A 20,406-nucleotide genomic window follows, 5' to 3' on the forward strand; every position below is an offset into this window, starting at 1 on the left:
TGGGGTGCAGTCTGGAACTCCCTGAAAGCACAGGGCTTATGGTCTCAGGAGGAAACTCTCCTCCCGATAAACATCCTAGAACTGAGAGCGATATTCAATGCGCTTCAGGCGTGGCCTCAGCTTGCTGCGGCCAAATTCATCAGATTTCAGTCAGACAACATCACGACTGTAGCTTATATCAATCATCAAGGAGGAACACGGAGTTCTTTAGTGATGATGGAGGTAACCAAAATAATCCAATGGGTGGAGGATCACTCTTGCCATCTCTCAGCAATCCCTATCCCAGGAGTAGAGAACTGAGAGGCGGATTTCCTAAGTCGTTAGACTTTTCATCCGGGGCAGTGGGAGCTCCATCCGGAGGTATTTGCCCAGCTGACTCGGCTATGGGGCACACCAGAATTGGATCTGATGGTGTCCCGTCAGAATGCCAAACTTCCTTGTTACGGGTCCAGGTCCCGGGATCCCCAGGCGGTACTGATAGATGATCTAGCAGTGCCCTGGTCCTTCAATCTGGCCTATGTATTTCCACCGTTTCCTCTCCTCCCACGTCTGATTGCCAGAATCAAGCAGGAGAGAGCTTCGGTGATTCTGATAGCACCTGCGTGGCCACGCAGGACTTGGTATGCAGACCTAGTGGACATGTCATCGGTTCCACCGTGGACTCTGCCAATGAGGCAGGACCTTCTAATCCAAGGTCCATTCACGCATCCAAATCTAATTTCTCTGCGTCTGACTGCTTGGCGATTGAACGCCTGATTCTATCAAAGCATGGTTTCTCTGAGTCGGTCATTGATACCCTGATTCAAGCTAGAAAGCCTGTCACCAGGAAGATTTGGCGCAAATATTTTTATTGGTGTGAATCCAAGGGTTACTCATGGAGTAAGATTAGGATTCCTAGAATATTGTCTTTTCTCCAAGAAGTATTGGAGAAGGGATTATCAGCTAGTTCCTTAAAAGGACAAATATCTCCTTTGTCTATTCTTTTACACAAACGTCTGGCAGATGTCCCAGACGTTCAATCATTTAGTCAGGCCTTGGTCAGGATCAAGCCTGTATTTAAACCTGTTTCTCCACCATGGAGCCTAATCTTAGTTCTTAAAGTTCTTCAAGGGGTTCCGTTTGAACCTATGCATTCCATAGATATTAAGCTTCTATCTTGGAATGTTTTGTTTTTAGTAGCTATCTCTTCGGCTCGAAGAGTTTCTGAGTTATTTGCTTTGCAGTGTGACTCACCTTACCTTATTTTCCATGCAGATAAGGTGGTTTTGCGTACCAAACCTGGGTTTCTTCCTAAGGTTGTTTCTAATAGGAATATCAATCAGGAGATTGTTGTTCCTTCACTGTGTCCTAATCCTTCTTCAAGAAGGAACGTCTGTTGCACAATCTTGATTTGGTTCGTGCTTTAAAGTTCTACTTACAAGCAACTAAAGATTTCCGTCAAACATCTTCATTGTTTGTTGTTTATTCTGGTAAACGGACAGGTCAAAAGGCTACGGCTACCTCTTTCCTTTTGGCTGAAAAGCATCATCCGTTTGGCTTATGAGACTGCTGGACAGCAGCCTCCTGAAAGAATTACTGCTCATTCTACTAGAGCAGTGGCTTCCACATGGGCTTTTAAAAAAGAGGCTTCTGTTGAACAGATTTGTAAGGCAGCGACTTGGTCTTCGCTTCATACTTTTTCCAAATTTTCCAAATTCGATACTTTTGCTTCTTCGGAGGCTATTTTTGGGAGAAAGGTTCTATAAGCAGTGGTGCCTTCTGTTTAAGGTCCCTGTCTTGTCCCTCCCTTCATCCGTGTCCTAAAGCTTTGGTATTGGTATCCCACAAGTATGGATGAATCCGTGGACTGGATACATCTTACAAAAGAAAACATAATTTATGCTTACCTGATAAATGTATTTCTCTTGTGATGTATCGAGTCCATGGCCCGCCCTGTATATCAAGACAGGCAATATATTTTTATTTAAAAAACTTCAGTCACCACTGCACCCTATAGTTTCTCCTTTTCTTCCTAGCCTTCGGTCGAATGACTGGGGGGTGGAGCTAAGGGAGGAGCTATATAGACAGCTCTGCTGTGGGTGCTCCCTTTGCCACTTCCTGTAGGGAAGGAGAATATCCCACAAGTATGGATGAATTTGTGGACTCGATACATCTTACAAGAGAAATAAATTTATCAGGTAAGCATAAATTATGTTTTTTTCTGCGTTATCTCTTGAATAACCCTAGATTTTCTAACTGGCTTAAGCAAAAATGGAAGGACTATTGTACACATAACATTTCATACTTTAATAAAGTTGAGATCTTCTGGGAAGCTGCTAAAGCAGTCCTAAGAGGAGAAATTAAGACTTACTTAATATGTAGGAAAAAGAAGTCTAGGATTCAAGAAATTCAGTTATCTAACCAATTTAGAGACGCTTATAGAAGATTCTATGAGGACCGGTCCTTGGTGAGTTGGAATAAGTATCTTGATTTGAGAAAAGAAAGAGATGTATTTCTAGAACAGAGATCCCAAGACGAAGAAGCCAAAATAAATGTACGTTTTAGAGGCCTTTATGGCAGTTCAGCTAAATTTTTAGCTAAATTAATAAATAACAGAAAGAAGAAGAATTACATTCCTGTTATTAAAGAAAATTATACTCGTTATACTGATACAAGAGATATTAATAGAGTGCTCCTTTCTTACTATCAGAAGCTATATTCTAGTCAGGATAGCAACTTATATAATCAAGATAAATTTTGGTCTAAAATTAAGCTGCCCCAAATTCAAGAGGACGAGCTACCATTACTTAATGCCCCGATCTCGGTTGAAGAAATTGTTAAAATGATAGCTAAGATGCGGTTAAATAAGGCTCCTGGTCCGGATTGCCTTCCGGCAGGATTTTATAGAATATTGGCTCCGGAAATTACCCCAACACTTGAAAAATTATTTAATAATTATTTTCTCTCAGATAGCTCCATTTCTTCTTATTTTTCTGCTGCCAATATTACTTTAATCCTCAAGAAATGTAAAAATCCTGAAGAACCGGCCTCCTACAGGCCCATATCTGTTCTTAATACAGATTACAAAATTATAATGGCCATTTTAGCAGATAGGCTTTCTTCATCCTTGGTTATTCTTATTCATCCAGACCAGATTGGTTTTATGAAGTCCAGGACTTCCTCAAAGAATATTCGTAAACTAGTGACTTTCCTTGACTATTTCTGGTATCTTTCTTTAGACACTGAAAAGGCATTTGATGCTATTTCATGGGGCCATTTGTTCAAAGTTTTAGAGAACTTTGGTTTTAAGAATCAATTTATTCAGTTCATTCGTAAAATCTATACAAATCCAATCTCGTTTCTTATTGTTAATGGCCTTCTCTCCCCAAAAATTTCTCTTGGGCGGAGAACAAGACAGGGGTGTCCCTTGTCATCCCTTTTATTTAATTTGGCTTTGGAACCCTTGGCCATCCACCTAAGAAATTTATTAAAAGGAATCAGTATGGGTTCCTATTCTCTAAGGATTCTTCTTTATGCAGATGATTTACTATTATTTTTGAAGAATTCATCCTACTCAATTCCTACAGCATTACAATTTCTAGAGGAGTTTAGTTCTTTCGCTGGATATAAAAATAATTTTAATTAAAGCGAGCCTATCTGGGTTAATAAATCTAGAACTAGTTTTCAAGAGCACCCATTTAAGGTGGTCGAAGCAATCACCTACTTAGGCATAGTATTACATAAAAATCCGAAAAATTGGTATGGGCTTCATTTTTCGCCTCTCTTTCAGAAGATTAAAATTGATTTGGAATTATGGATTTCATTTCGACTATCTATTACTGCTCGTATCAATTTAATGAAAACAATTATTTTCCCCCGATTACTTTATCCCCTTCAGAATTTCCCGCTGTTCATTCTCAGCAAGGACTTACGAAAACTTTATTCCTATTGTTCCAAATTTATATGGGACAACAGGAAACCACCTATCTCTTTGGATAGACTAATGCAAAAATTTGTGGCTGCAGGCCTTGCTTTTCCCAATTTTAAATTATATAACTGGGCTTGTTTAATTAAAACGGCAGTAGACTGGATTGTAGGAACTGAGTCAGTCTCATCTTTAGAGATGGAGACTCACATGGTTTCTCCTTTCATTTTGAAAGAAATATTACATTGCCCTTTCCAATTACTACCAGACAACCTATCTTCTTTAATTTCTATTAGAAATATTGTGGCGGCTTGGCAGAAAGGCTGTACAATTTTGGAAATAGATTTTACATTTTCTGGATTCTTGCCGATTATTGGAAATCCACAATTCTCTCCAGGTCTCAATCAAATAGTGTTTAGAGAGTGGGCTGAAAAAGATCTTAAATACATCTGTCAGATTCTCCCACAAAATGGGCAAATATTATCTTTTGAAACTCTGTCGCAACATTTCCAGCTAGCTAGATCCAATTTTTTTGCCTATCTACAAGTGCGGCATTATATTAATACCCGAAATTGGGATATGAGTAGAATAAATGCGTGGTCTGATATCAATTTATGTATTCAAAAATTTACGACTGGTAACTCCTCTATTTCTCTCATGTACGATATTATGCTCTCTAAACAAACCTTCATTTTCTTGGATAAATTGACCTTTACTTGGATTCCCACCTTCCCTTTAATAGATCCTGGACAAATTAAACAAAGTATGGCGAATCTGAAGAAATGTGAAATTCCCAGTAGCTGGAGAGAATCCCATTTAAAACTCATTAACAATTACTACCTATCCCCAATAAAATTAGCTAAATTATATCCTACTAACAACGGGGCCTGTCCCCGCTGTAAGATGCCCAAAGCGGATACTTTTCATATGTTTTGGTATTGCCTAAAAATTTTGCAACTTTGGCGTAAGATAGAATATTGGTTTAATTTACATTATAAGACAGCTATCTTGTTATCACTCAATGAGATATTCTGGTTAGATGCCTCTAGTAATAGGGGCTTTCAGGTAAATTTTCTATCATTTTAGCTGTCAGATATCAAATTGTTAAAAATTGGAAATCTAATTTGGCTCCTGGATTATCACGAATTTTGAATGAGATTCAAATCCAAATTATATATGAATCATTTCATTTGCAAGCTACTTCGGAAAAGAGAATAAAATCTTTCTTACCCGGCTGGCTACCAATTATTAAATCATACCCCTTAGCAATACAAAAATGTATCCTGACCCCTTTTTTGTCCTCAAATTCTTTTATGGACCTAGTGGCTCTGGATCTTTTCCCACATTCTTGGATAACCAATTATAGAGAGGGATAAGGAAAACAAAGGGATGGGGAAAAAGGCAGTTAGAAAAAGAGAGAAAAAGGTAGAGAGTAAGGGGAAGGGAAGAAAAGGAAGAGAGAGGAAGAAGGAAGGGGAAGAGAGAGGGGAAGGAAGTAAGAGTGTGTAATAGTGTGAATATGGTGTTATGCTTATTTAAAATGAAAAAAAAAACCAACGTTATGTATGAACATGTCATATATGGTTTTTTTTTTCTTTCTGATTCTATATGAAGGAGAAATTCTTTTGTTTTGTATCTTGTTATGTTACACCTGACCCTGCGTGGTATATAAAGGTGAAATTTATTTGATTGTACATTTTGTTTGAGATATAAATAAATATTTAAAAAAAAAGAAAAGAAAAGGCCTTGAGAAAGCATTATTCCAGCAGAGTATTGCAGGTCCAAATACAATCTTGTTTATCTACACTTGTTATGTTAGGTACTATACATTGTCAAGTCAGTAGGGTTGAAGTGATTAATATACTTTTCAGAGCAAACAGAAGTAGACATTAACCCGTTTGGTACCAGGAATTTCAGTGAAAAACTTGCCCAAAGTACCGGAGACTTTTTAGCATTTATTGATATCACCCCATTTAAACAGAAGTCGAGTTTTTGATTTTTCGATTTACCTATGAAAACTTTATAAATAGATGAGCCAAGATATTGATCTAGGCCCTATTTAGTATATTTGATGTCAGCATTTAGCCGCCAGGATCATATAAAATAAAATAAATTAACTTTTTTGCAAACTTTGGGTTTCTAACTGAAATTATTTACACAATTACTGCAGTCAAATTACAAATGGTTGTTAAAACTCTGGGACCGCCTTTGTTAAGAAATAGCAGACATGCATGGCTTTGCCATTTCCTTTTTTCAATTAGAATGCTGCTAATTGCAGCTGCACACCTTACTTGAAATTCCTAGCAGTGAAGGGGTTAATCAGTTAGTAAGGTAATTTTTTATGCAGAATAGAGATTATCCCCATCTGACACCTCCCGCTCCCTGATCCCTCCCTCACCCCCCACTAGTCATTATGCTGGGAGGGGTTAGTGCTCCCTTTGTGACACCCCTGATGGAAGTAAATTGGAAAACATTTTAAAATTGTGCACTTTACTGTCCCTTTAATTAAACAAATACTACACTGCAACTTCATAAGCCATAAGATGACTCAATATTTAGCCTAACTTGATAAAAGGCTATTATTTATTTTTTACTTTTGGCACTGTTTTTTTTTTTTATATACTGTGCTGTTTAGTATATTGTATAAATAACTATGCATGTTGTGCTGAATATAGATTGATATATGAAATTGTGTATTGTATTGCTTTGTTTAAGTCTAATAACATTTATTTCACCAGAGTAAGGAAGAAGAGCTCTTTTTTAAGGCTGTCTCATTATGTCACACTGTACAAATCAACTATGACCAACCTGACAGCTGTGTAGATGGTCTTCATTATGCAAATGGGGTGTCAGGCCAATTAGAATATTACGCTGCTTCGCCTGATGAAAAAGCTTTGGTGGAAGCTTCCAAAAGGTGAGAGAGGATCAGTAGAGCCATAGTAAAAATAAAATCATGTTCACATTTAAGTGATGGTCAATTTAAAAAATGCTAGGATTTACCATCACTTTAAAGGGGCATGACAATGCAAAAATAAATGTCATTCTTTCTTTAAAGTATTTTATTATTGTGTAAATGTACCTTAAACAAACTTGCTGTCCTCCTGGTCAGTTATTTGCAGTTATTTGCACTCCTGCAAATTTAAATAACTTTTGGGTGGGTTAAACATATAGTAAGGGTCATTACGGCAATAATACAATGCTGTAATAGATTAAAGCATTTTTATATTTTATAGCAAACGACACAAAAAATAAAATACAAATATGTTAAATCGGCGTAAACATAAAAAATAAACAGATTGTGTAAAAAAAAAAAAAAAAAAAAAAAAAAAAAAAGCAAACAACTTTCTCATTGTAGCCACTGCCAAAAGGGAGATGAGAAAAGACTTCTTTTGAACTTAAGTTGCATTCTGCCTCTTCTGAGCATAACAGACTTACAGACTTACTGTCTCTCTAGTATTATCTGAATAGCAAACCAGCTCATGTTACTTTAGAAGTTTTATGACATCTAGCTAGATATGCCTTCCTATAGAGACCCCAGCCCAGGGAAGTAATGCACAAAATGCTTTTAAAATGAAGACTAAAACATATTGTAGTTATTTTTGTTAAGTTTAACCCACTGCTTTTTTATTAAACCAGTGAAGACTGTTTAATATCCCCTTAATAATCTGTTTCAAGTTGAACACATTGCTTCACAGATCATATGTAATATTGTCCTTATTAACCCAAATTATGTCCCTTAGGTTTGACAGCAGTATGATTCCATTTATAATAGTCTTGTAATAGAGCATATTATTTTAAAGAAGTATTGAGTTTTTAAAATGTTTATGAACACTAACTAATGTATTCAATTTATAGTGTACATTTACTCTATAGTTGATTATTTTAAGCACTGGTTACCAGTACTAGAATGACATGTGTGATTCATGGAAAAAAATATAACCGTTTTTAATTTTTGACTAAAATATTTCTTTAAACTGTTTTATTTCGTTTCTTAGGATGGGAGTGACATTTTCTGGGATAAAGGGAGAAATAATGGAATTAAAGTGTCGAGGAAAATGTGAAAGGTATCTTTTTTTTTAATCAGTGATTTTTAAATCTGCATAATTCAAAATTTGACTAATGTGTACACTACCAGTTTTAATGTGTATGTGTGTGTATGTATATATATTGTGTGTATATATATATATATATATATATATATATATATATATATATATATATATATATGTGTGTGTATATATATATATATATATATATATATATATATATATATATATATATATATATATAAATTTTTTTATGTACGTTTATTTATATATACAGGTGAAACTCGAAAAATTAGAATATCGTGCAAAAGTTAATTTATTTCACTAATGCAACTTAAAAGTTGAAACTAATATATGAGATAGACTCATTACATGCAAAGCAAGATAGTTCAAGCCATGATTTGTCATAATTGTGATGATTATGGCTTACAGTTCATGAAAACCCCAAATCCACAATCTCAGAAAATTAGAATATTACATGCAATCAATAAAACAAGGATTGTACATAGAACAATATCGTACCTCTGAAAAGTATAAGCATGCATACTGTATGTACTCAGTACTTGGTTTGTGCCCCTTTTGCAGCAATTACTGCCTCAATGTGGCGTGGCATGGAAGCTATCAGCCTGTGGCACTGCTGAGGTGTTATGGAAGACCAGGATGCTTCAATAGCGGCCTTCAGCTCTTCTGCATTGTTCGGTCTCATGTCTCTCATCTTTCTCTTGGCAATGCCCCATAGATTCTCTATGGGGTTCAGGTCAGGCGAGTTTGCTGGCCAATCAAGCACAGTAATCCCACGGTCATTGAACCAGGTTTTGGTGCTTTTGGCAGTCTGGGCAGGTGCCAAGTCCTGCTGGAAAATGAAGTTAGCATCACCATAGAGCTCGTCTGCGGAAGGAAGCATGAAGTGCTCCAAAATCTCCTGGTAGATGGCTGCGTTGACCCTGGACTTTAGGAAGCACAGTGGACCAACACCAGCAGATGACATGGCTCCCCAAATCAACACAGACTGTGGAAACTTCACACTGGACTTCAAGCATCTTGCAGTGTGTGCCTCTCCATTCATCCTCCATACTCTGGGTACTTGGTTTCCAAATGAGATGCAAAATTTGCTCTCATCAGAAAAGAGGACTTTGGACCACTGAGCAACAGACCAGGTCTGTTTTTCTTTAGCCCTGGTAAGACGCTTCTGACGTTGTTGTTCAGGAGTGGCTTGACAAGAGGAATACGACATTTGAAGCCCATGTCCAGGATCCGTCTGTGTGTGGTGGCTCTTGATGCACTGACTACAGCCTCAGTCCACTCCTTGTGAAATTTCCCTACACTTTTGAATGGCCTTTTCTCTTGTAAGGTATGTGCAGTTAAGTTTTTCTAGGGATGGAATTTGCTAGAAAATGCTGCTGATACCGGATTAATGTAAGTTAAAGCCTAAATACAGTGATTTAATAGCGACTAGTATCAGGCTTGCTATCAGAGGTATATACTCTGATTAATGTGCAATATAAAACGTTTGCTGGCATGTTTAATCGTTTTTATATATGCTTTGGTGATAAAACTTTATTGGGGCCTAGTTTTTTCCACATGGCTGGCTTTATTTTTGCCTAGAAACAGTTTCCTGAGGCTTTCCACTGTTAAAGTATAAAAGTTACAGTTGGTGCAGTTAAAATTACAAACTGTGACATTCAGCTTCCCTCAGCAGTCCCCTGCATGCTATAGGACATCTCTGAAGGGCTCAAAAGGCTTCAAAAGTAGGAGCTGTGGCAGTTGTTATGACTGTTTAAAAAACATATTTCTCTTGTTAAGTGTGTCCAGTCCACGGATCATCCATTACTTGTGGGATATTCTCCTTCCCAACAGGAAGTTGCAAGAGGATCACCCACAGCAGAGCTGCTATATAGCTCCTCCCCTCACTGCCATACCCAGTCATTCTCTTGCAACTCTCAACTAAGATGGAGGTCGTAAGAGGACTGTGGTGTTTTATACTTAGTTTATTTCTTCAATCAAAAGTTTGTTATTTTTAAATGGTACCGGAGTGTACTGTTTCTCAGGCAGTATTTAGAAGAAGAATCTGCCTGCGTTTTCTATGATCTTAGCAGAAGTAACTAAGATCCTTTGCTGTTCTCACATATTCTGAGGAGTGAGGTAACTTCAGAGGGGGAATAGCGTGCAGGTTTTCCTGCAATAAGGTATGTGCAGTTAAAATATTTTTCTAGGGATGGAATTTGCTAGAAAATGCTGCTGATACCGAAGTAATGTAAGTAAAGCCTTAAATGCAGTGATAGCGACTGGTATCAGGCTTATTAATAGAGATACATACTCTTATAAAAGTGTATTTTAAAACGTTTGCTGGCATGTTTAATCGTTTTTTACATATGTTTGATGATAAAACTTATTGGGGCCTAGTTTTTTTCCACATGGCTGGCTTGAATTTTGCCTAGAAACAGTTTCCTGAGGCTTCCCACTGTTGTAATAGTGGGAGGGGCCTATTTTGGCATTTTTTTGCACAAAAAAAATTAAAGACACAGACATCCAGCTTCTTCCTGCATGATCCAGGACTTCTCTGAAGGACTCAAAAGGCTTCAAAAGTCGTATTGAGGGAGGTAAAAAGCCACAGTAGAGCTGTGGCAGTTGTTGTGACTGTTTAAAAAACGTTTTTGTCATTTGTTATTCCGTTTTTGGTATTAAGGGGTTAATCATCCATTTGCAAGTGGGTGCAATGCTCTGCTAACTTATTACATACACTGTAAAAATTTTGTTAGTGTAACTGCATTTTCTCCAACATTGGTGTGTCCGGTCCACGGCGTCATCCTTACTTGTGGGATATTCTCTTCCCCAACAGGAAATGGCAAAGAGTCCCAGCAAAGCTGGTCACATGATCCCTCCTAGGCTCCGCCCACCCCAGTCATTCTCTTTGCCGTTGCACAGGCAACATCTCCACGGAGATGGTTAAGAGTTTTTTGTAGTTTTATTCTTCTATCAAGTGTTTGTTATTTTAAAATAGTGCTGGTATGTACTATTTACTCTGAAACAGAAAAGGATGAAGATTTCTGTTTGTAAGAGGAAGATGATTTTTAGCAGACAGTAACTAAAATCGATTGCTGTTTCCACACAGGACTGTTGAGATGAAGTAACTTCAGTTGGGGGAAACAGTTAGCAGTCTTTTCTGCTTAAGGTATGACTAGCCATATTTCGAACAAGACCATGTAATGCTGGAAGGCTGTCATTTCCCCTCATGGGGACCGGTAAGCCATTTTCTTAGTTAAACATAAAAGAATAAAGGGCTTCAAAAAAGGGCTTAAAAACTGGTAGACATTTTTCTGGGCTAAAACAATTGCTTTACTAGGCATATTATGCAGATTCTAACTAATTATTGGTATTATAATCTTGGGGAACGTTTAGAAAAACGGCAGGCACTGTGTTGGACACCTTTTTCAGATGGGGGCCTTTCTAGTTATAGACAGAGCCTCATTCTGGGACTGTATAGGGGTTAAATGTAAAAACGGCTCCGGTTCCGTTAATTTAAGGGTTAAAGCTCTGAAATTTGGTGTGCAATACTTTTAATGCTTTAAGACACTGTGGTGAAATTTTGGTGAATTTTGAACAATTCCTTCATACTTTTTCACATATTCAGTAATAGAGTGTTTTCAGTTTGAAATTTAAAGTGACAGTAACGGTTTTATTTTAAAACGTTTTTTGTGCTTTGTTGACAAGTTTAAGCCTGTTTAACATGTCTGTACCATCAGATAAGCTATGTTCTATATGTATGAAAGCCAATGTGTCTCCCCATTTAAATTTATGTGATAATTGTGCCATAGTGTCCAAACAAAGTAAGGACAGTAATGCAACAGATAATGATATTGCCCAAGATGATTCCTCAAATGAGGGGAGTAAACATGATACTACATCATCCCCTACTGTGTCTACACCAGTTATGCCCACACAGGAGGCCCCTAGTACATCTAGTGCGCCAATACTTATTACCATGCAACAATTAACGGCTGTAATGGATAACTCCATAGCAAATCTTTTATCCAAAATGCCTACTTATCAGAGAAAGCGCGATTGCTCTGTTTTAAACACTGAAGAGCAAGAGGACGCTGATGATAACTGTTCTGACATACCCTCACACCAATCTCAAGGGGCCATGAAGGAGGTTTTGTCTGATGGAGAAATCTCAGATTCAGGAAAAATTTCTCATCAAGCTGAACCTGATGTTGTGACATTTAAATTTAAATTAGAACATCTCCGCGCACTGCTTAAGGAGGTGTTATCTACTCTGGATGATTGTGACAATTTGGTCATTCCAGAGAAATTATGTAAGATGGACAAGTTCCTAGAGGTTCCGGTGCCCCCCGACGCTTTTCCTATACCCAAGCGGGTGGCGGACATAGTAAATAAAGAGTGGGAAAGGCCCGGCATACCTTTTGTTCCCCCCCCCTATATTTAAGAAATTATTTCCTATAGTCGACCCCAGAAAGGACTTATGGCAGACAGTCCCCAAGGTCGAGGGGGCGGTTTCTACTCTAAACAAACGCACTACTATTCCTATCGAAGATAGTTGTGCTTTCTAAGATCCTATGGATAAGAAATTAGAGGGTTTGCTTAAAAAGATTTTTGTACAGCAAGGTTACCTTCTACAACCAATTTCATGCATTGTTCCTGTCACTACGGCAGCGTGTTTCTGGTTCGAGGAACTAGAAAAATCGCTCAGTAAAGAATCTTCGTATGAGGAGGTTATGGACAGAGTTCAAGCACTTAAATTGGCTAACTCTTTTGTTTTAGATGCCGCTTTGCAATTAGCTAGATTAGCGGCGAAAAATTCAGGTTTGCTGTCGTGGCGCGCAGAGTGCTTTGGCTAAAGTCTTGGTCAGCGGATGTGTCTTCCAAGACAAAATTGCTTAACATTCCTTTCAAAGGTAAAACATTATTTGGACCTGATTTGAAAGAGATTATTTCAGACATCACTGGGGGAAAGGGCCACGCCCTCCCACAGGATAGGTCTTTTAAGGCTAATAATAAGCCTAATTTTCGTCCCTTTCGCAGAAACGGACCAGTCTTTAATTCTGTATCCTCTAAGCAAGAGGGTAATACTTCACAACCCAAACCAGCCTGGAAACCAATGCAAGGCTGGAACAAGGGTAAGCAGGCCAAGAATTATAATGTGGGGAGTGGTATACACAAATGCACACCACACCCTTTAGGGTGCGCCTCCCAGTTGCCAAAAAATCGGATAGATAAATAGTCTAGAACCTAGACATAAAACAATACACACAGTAACACAGGATAAAACAACAGAACAGTGAACTATACAGTAGGTATAGGTATGTTAATGTCCATTCATCAATCAAGTCCCACTATCTGGCGGCAGCACTCTGTCAAAGGATGGTCGTCCTGATGGTTAGATACTGCAAATAGAAGAACACAGAGGCGCCACCATGGCCCAGTACCACCAAAACAAAGAAATAAATATATAGAAGGCACTATATATACTCACAAACGTCAAGCACCCAGGTGGTGCTAGTGGGGCAGGCTGAAACTTCACAGTAGTTCAGCTCAAAGCACCTCCAATACTAGGCCATGTTGGTTTGCCTCTCTCTTTTCTAGGCATAGGATCTTAGGCTCTCAAGGAACACCGACTGGATCTATTTGGAGGTATATCAGTGAGCTGAACTACTGTGAAGTTTCAGCCTGCCCCACTAGCACCACCTGGGTGCTTGACGTTTGTGAGTATATATAGTGCCTTCTATATATTTATTTCTTTGTTTTGGTGGTACTGGGCCATGGTGGCGCCTCTGTGTTCTTCTATTTGAAGCAGGCCAAGAAGCCTACCACTGCTACCAAAACAGCATGAAGGGATAGCCCCCGATCCGGGACCGGATCTAGTGGGGGGCAGACTTTCTCTCTTTGCTCAGGCTTGGGCAAGAGATGTTCAGGATCCTTGGGCGCTAGAAATAGTTTCTCAAGGTTATCTCCTGGAATTCAAGGAACTACCCCCAAGGGGAAGGTTCCACAGGTCTCAATTATATTCAAACCAAATAAAGAGACAGGCATTCTTACATTGTGTAGAAGACCTGTTAAAGATGGGAGTGATACATCCAGTTCCAATAAGAGAACAAGGAATGGGATTTTATTCCAATCTGTTCATAGTTCCCAAAAAAGAGGGAACATTCAGACCAATTTTGGATCTAAAGATCCTAAACAAATTTCTCAGGGTACCATCGTTCAAAATGGAAACTATTCGAACGATCCTACCTACTATCCAGGAAAATCAATTTATGACTACCGTGGATTTAAAGGATGCGTACCTACATATTCCTATCCACAAGGAACATCATCAGTTCCTAAGGTTCGCTTTTCTGGACAAGCATTACCAGTTTATGGCACTTCCATTTGGATTAGCCACTGCTCCAAGGATTTTCACAAAGGTACTAGGGTCCCTTCTAGCGGTTCTATGACCAAGGGGCATTGCAGTAGTACCTTACTTGGACGACATCCTGATTCAAGCGTCGTCCCTGTCAAAAGCAAAGGCTCATACGGACATCGTCCTAGCCTTTCTCAGATCTCACGGATGGAAGGTGAACAAAGAAAAAAGTTCTCTGTCCCCGTCAACAAGAGTTCCCTTCTTGGGAACAATAATAGATTCCTTAGAAATGAGGATTTTTCTGACAGAGGTCAGAAAATCAAAACTTCTAAGCTCTTGTCAAGTACTTCATTCTGTTCCTCGTCCTTCCATAGCGCAGTGCATGGAAGTAATAGGATTGATGGTTGCAACAATGGACATAGTTCCTTTTCCACGAATTCATCTAAGACCATTACAACTGTGCATGCTCAGACAGTGGAATGGGGATTATACAGACTTGTCTCCGACGATTCAAGTAGATCAAAAGACCAGAGATTCACTCCGTTGGTGGCTGACCCTGGACAATCTGTCACAGGGAATGAGCTTCCGCAGACCAGAGTGGGTCATTGTCACGACCGACGCCAGCCTAGTGGGCTGGGGCGTGGTCTGGGAATCCCTGAAAGCTCAGGGTCTATGGTCTCGGGAAGAGTCTCTTCTCCCGATAAACATTCTGGAACTGAGAGCGATATTCAATGCTCTCAGAGCTTGGCCTCAACTAGCAAAGGCCAAATTCATAAGGTTTCAGTCAGACAACATGACGACCGTTGCATATATCAATCATCAGGGGGGAACAAGGACTTCCCTGGCGATGAAAGAAGTGACCAAGATAATTCAATGGGCGGAGGATTACTCCTGCCACTTGTCTGCGATCCACATCCCAGGAGTGGAAAATTGGGAAGCGGATTTTCTGAGTCGTCAGACATTCCATCCGGGGGAGTGGGAACTCCATCCGGAAATCTTTGCCCAAATAACTCAATTATGGGGCATTCCAGACATGGATCTGATGGCGTCTCGTCAGAACTTCAAGGTTCCTTGCTACGGGTCCAGATCCAGGGATCCCAAGGCGACCCTAGTAGATGCACTAGTAGCACCTTGGACCTTCAACCTAGCTTATGTATTCCCACCGTTTCCTCTCATCCCCAGGCTGGTAGCCAGGATCAATCAAGAGAGGGCCTCGGTGATCTTGATAGCTCCTGCGTGGCCACGCAGGACTTGGTATGCAAACCTGGTGAATATGTCATCGGCTCCACCATGGAAGCTACCTTTGAGACAGGACCTTCTTGTTCAGGGTCCATTCGAACATCCGAATCTGGTTTCCCTCCAACTGACGGCTTGGAGATTGAACGCTTGATTTTATCAAAGCGTGGGTTTTCAGATTCTGTAATAGATACTCTGATTCAGGCTAGAAAGCCTGTAACTAGAAAAATTTACCATAAAATATGGAAAAAATATATCTGTTGGTGTGAATCCAAAGGATTCCCATGGAATAAGATAAAAATTCCTAAGATTCTCTCCTTTCTACAAGAAGGTTTGGAGAAAGGATTATCTGCAAGTTCTCTAAAGGGACAGATCTCTGCTTTATCTGTCTTACTACACAAAAGACTGGCAGCTGTGCCAGATGTTCAAGCATTTGTTCAGGCTCTGGTTAGGATCAAGCCTGTTTACAGACCTTTGACTCCTCCCTGGAGTCTAAATCTAGTTCTTTCAGTTCTTCAAGGGGTTCCGTTTGAACCCTTACATTCCGTAGATATTAAGTTATTATCTTGGAAAGTTTTGTTTTTGGTTGCAATTTCTTCTGCTAGAAGAGTTTCAGAGTTATCTGCTCTGCAGTGTTCTCCGCCCTATCTGGTGTTCCATGCAGATAAGGTGGTTTTGCGTACTAAGCCTGGTTTTCTTCCGAAAGTTGTTTCCAACAAAAATATTAACCAGGAGATAGTTGTATCTTCTTTGTGTCCGAATCCAGTTTCAAAGAAGGAACGTTTGTTACACAATTTGGACGTAGTCCGTGCTCTAAAATTCTATTTAGAGGCTACTAAAGATTTCAGACAAACATCTTCCTTGTTTGTTGTTTATTCTGGTAAAAGGAGAGGTCAAAAAGCGACTTCTACCTCTCTTTCCTTTTGGCTTAAAAGCATTATCCGATTGGCTTATGAGACTGCCGGACGGCAGCCTCCTGAAAGAATCACAGCTCACTCCACTAGGGCTGTGGCTTCCACATGGGCCTTCAAGAACGAGGCTTCTGTTGACCAGATATGTAAGGCAGCGACTTGGTCTTCACTGCACACTTTTGCCAAATTTTACAAATTTGATACTTTTGCTTCTTCGGAGGCTATTTTTGGGAGAAAGGTTTTGCAAGCCGTGGTGCCTTCCATTTAGGTGACCTGATTTGCTCCCTCCCTTCATCCGTGTCCTAAAGCTTTGGTATTGGTTCCCACAAGTAAGGATGACGCCGTGGACCGGACACACCAATGTTGGAGAAAACAGAATTTATGCTTACCTGATAAATTACTTTCTCCAACGGTGTGTCCGGTCCACGGCCCGCCCTGGTTTTTTAATCAGGTCTGATGAATTATTTTCTCTAACTACAGTCACCACGGTATCATATGGTTTCTCCTATATATATTTCCTCCTGTCCGTCGGTCGAATGACTGGGGTGGGCGGAGCCTAGGAGGGATCATGTGACCAGCTTTGCTGGGACTCTTTGCCATTTCCTGTTGGGGAAGAGAATATCCCACAAGTAAGGATGACGCCGTGGACCGGACACACCGTTGGAGAAAGTAATTTATCAGGTAAGCATAAATTCTGTTTTTTCACTGTTATTTCAAAATTTGGGAAAATTTGTGTTTCTTAAAGGCGCAGTAACATTTTTTTATATTGCTTGTAAACTTGTTTTAAAGTGTTTTCCAAGCTTGCTAGTCTTATTGCTAGTCTGTTTAAACATGTCTGACACAGAGGAACCTACTTGTTCATTATGTTTGAAAGCCATGGTGGAGCCCCATAGGAGAATGTGTACTAAATGTATTGATTTCACCTTAAACAGTAAAGATCAGTCTTTATCTATAAAAGAATTATCACCAGAGGGTTCTGTCGAGGGGGAAGTTATGCAGACTAACTCTCCCCACGTGTCAGACCCTTCGCCTCCCGCTCAGGGGATGCACGCTAATATGGCGCCAATTACATCAGGGACGCCCACTACATCAGGGACGCCCATAGCGATTACCTTGCAGGACATGGCTGCAATCATGAATAATACCCTGTCAGAGGTATTATCTAGATTGCCTGAATTAAGAGGCAAGCACGATAGCTCTGGGGTTAGGAGAGATACAGAGCGCGCAAATGCTATTAGAGCCATGTCTGATACTGCGTCACAGTATGCAGAACATGAGGACGTAGAGCTTCAGTCTGTGGGTGACATCTCTGACTCGGGGAAACCTGATTCAGAGATTTCTAATTTTAAATTTAAGCTTGAGAACCTCCGTGTATTGCTTGGGGAGGTATTAGCTGCTCTGAATGACTGTAACACAGTTGCAATTCCAGAGAAATTGTGTAGGCTGGATAGATACTATGCGGTGCCGGTGTGTACTGACGTTTTTCCTATACCCAAAAGGCTTACAGAAATTATTAGCAAGGAGTGGGATAGACCCGGTGTGCCCTTTTCCCCACCTCCTATATTTAGAAAAATGTTTCCAATAGACGCCACTACACGGGACTTATGGCAGACGGTCCCTAAGGTGGAGGGAGCAATTTCTACTTTAGCAAAGCGTACCACTATCCCGGTTGAGGACAGTTGTGCTTTTTCAGATCCAATGGATAAAAAAATTGGAGGGTTACCTTAAGAAAATGTTTATTCAACAAGGTTTTATTTTACAGCCCCTTGCATGCATTGCGCCTGTCACTGCTGCGGCGGCGGCATTCTGGTTTGAGGCCCTGGAAGAGGCCATCCAGACAGCTCCATTGAATGAAATTATTGACAAGCTTAGAACGCTTAAGCTAGCTAACTCATTTGTTTCTGATGCCATTGTTCATTTGACTAAACTAACGGCTAAGAATTCCGGATTCGCCATCCAGGTGCGTAGGGCGCTATGGCTTAAATCCTGGTCAGCTGACGTGACTTCAAAGTCTAAATTACTCAACATTCCTTTCAAGGGGCAGACCTTATTCGGGCCTGGCTTGAATGAAATTATTGCTGACATTACTGGAGGCAAGGGTCATACCCTTCCTCAGGACAGGGCCAAATCAAAGGCCAAACAGTCTAATTTTCATGCCTTTCGAAATTTCAAGGCAGGAGCAGCATCAACTTCCTCCGCTTCAAAACAAGAGGGAACTGTTGCTCATTCCAGACAGGCCTGGAAACCTAACCAGTCCTGGAACAAGGGCAAGCAGGCCAGGAAGCCTGCTGCTGCCCCCAGGACAGCATGAAGGAACGGCCCCCTATCCGGAAACGGAGCTAGTGGGGGGCAGACTTTCTCTCTTTGCCCAGGCGTGGGCAAGAGATGTTCAGGATCCCTGGGCGTTGGAGATCATATCTCAGGGATATCTTCTGGACTTCAAAGCTTCTCCTCCACAAGGGAGATTTCATCTTTCAAGGTTATCATCAAACCAGATAAAGAAAGAGGCATTCCTAAGCTGTGTGCAAGATCTCCTTGTAATGGGAGTGATCCATCCAGTTCCGCGGACGGAACAAGGACAGGGATTTTATTCAAATCTGTTTGTGGTTCCCAAGAAAGAGGGAACCTTCAGACCAATCTTGGATCTAAAGATCTTAAACAAATTCCTCAGAGTTCCATCATTCAAAATGGAAACTATTCGGACCATCCTACCCATGATCCAAGAGGGTCAGTACATGACCACAGTGGACTTAAAGGATGCCTACCTTCACATACCGATTCACAAAGATCATCATCGGTTCCTAAGGTTTGCCTTTCTAGACAGGCATTACCAATTTGTAGCTCTTCCCTTCGGGTTGGCCACTGCCCCGAGAATTTTTACAAAGGTTCTGGGCTCACTTCTGGCGGTTCTAAGACCGCAAGGCATAGCGGTGGCTCCGTATCTAGACGACATCCTGATACAGGCGTCAAGCTTTCAAATTGCCAAGTCTCATACAGAGATAGTTCTGGCATTTCTGAGGTCGCATGGGTGGAAAGTGAACGTGGAAAAGAGTTCTCTATCCCCACTCACAAGAGTCTCCTTCCTAGGGACTCTTATAGATTCTGTAGAGATGAAAATTTACCTGACGGAGTCCAGGTTATCAAAACTTCTAAATGCTTGCCGTGTCCTTCATTCCATTCCATGCCCGTCAGTGGCTCAGTGCATGGAAGTAATCGGCTTAATGGTAGCGGCAATGGACATAGTGCCATTTGCGCGCCTGCATCTCAGACCGCTGCAATTATGCATGCTAAGTCAGTGGAATGGGGATTACTCAGATTTGTCCCCTCTACTAAATCTGGATCAAGAGACCAGAGATTCTCTTCTCTGGTGGCTTTCTTGGGTCCATCTGTCCAAGGGTATGACCTTTCGCAGGCCAGATTGGACGATTGTAACAACAGATGCCAGTCTTCTAGGTTGGGGCGCAGTCTGGAATTCCCCGAAGGCTCAGAGATCGTGGACTCAGTAGGAGAAACTCCTCCCAATAAATATTCTGGAGTTAAGAGCAATATTCATTGCTCTTCTAGCTTGGCCTCAGTTAGCAACACTGAGGTTCATCAATTTTCAGTCGGACAACATCACGACTGTGGCTTACATCAACCATCAAGGGGGAACCAGGAGTTCCCTAGCGATGTTAGAAGTCTCAAAGATAATTCGCTTGGCAGAGTCTCACTCTTGCCACCTGTTAGCGATCCTTATCCCAGGCGTAGAGAACTGGGAGGCGGATTTTCTAAGTCATCAGACTTTTCATCCGGGGGAGTGGGAACTCCATCCGGAGGTGTTTGCTCAACTGGTCCATCGTTGGGGCAAACCAGAACTGGATCTCATGGCATCTCGCCAGAACGCCAAGCTTCCTTGTTACGGATCCAGGTCCAGGGACCCGGGAGCAACGCTGATAGATGCTCTAGCAG

The 20,406-nt window shown here is 40.6% G+C and overlaps 1 protein-coding gene across 1 annotated transcript in view; it reads left to right on the plus strand.

The window, feature by feature from the left end:
- The window catches only part of ATP11B (ATPase phospholipid transporting 11B (putative)), a gene marked incomplete in the record, with an annotated part of 701,724 nt that overhangs the window by 343,348 nt on the left and 337,970 nt on the right, over window positions 1-20,406 (plus strand). Inside the window, 2 exon segments of the mRNA XM_053710175.1 lie at window positions 6,643-6,818; window positions 7,900-7,968. Coding sequence (XP_053566150.1) covers window positions 6,643-6,818; window positions 7,900-7,968 — 245 coding nt within the window.

The sequence above is a fragment of the Bombina bombina genome, chromosome 4, assembly GCF_027579735.1.
Source record: "Bombina bombina isolate aBomBom1 chromosome 4, aBomBom1.pri, whole genome shotgun sequence".
NCBI lineage: Eukaryota > Metazoa > Chordata > Amphibia > Anura > Bombinatoridae > Bombina > Bombina bombina.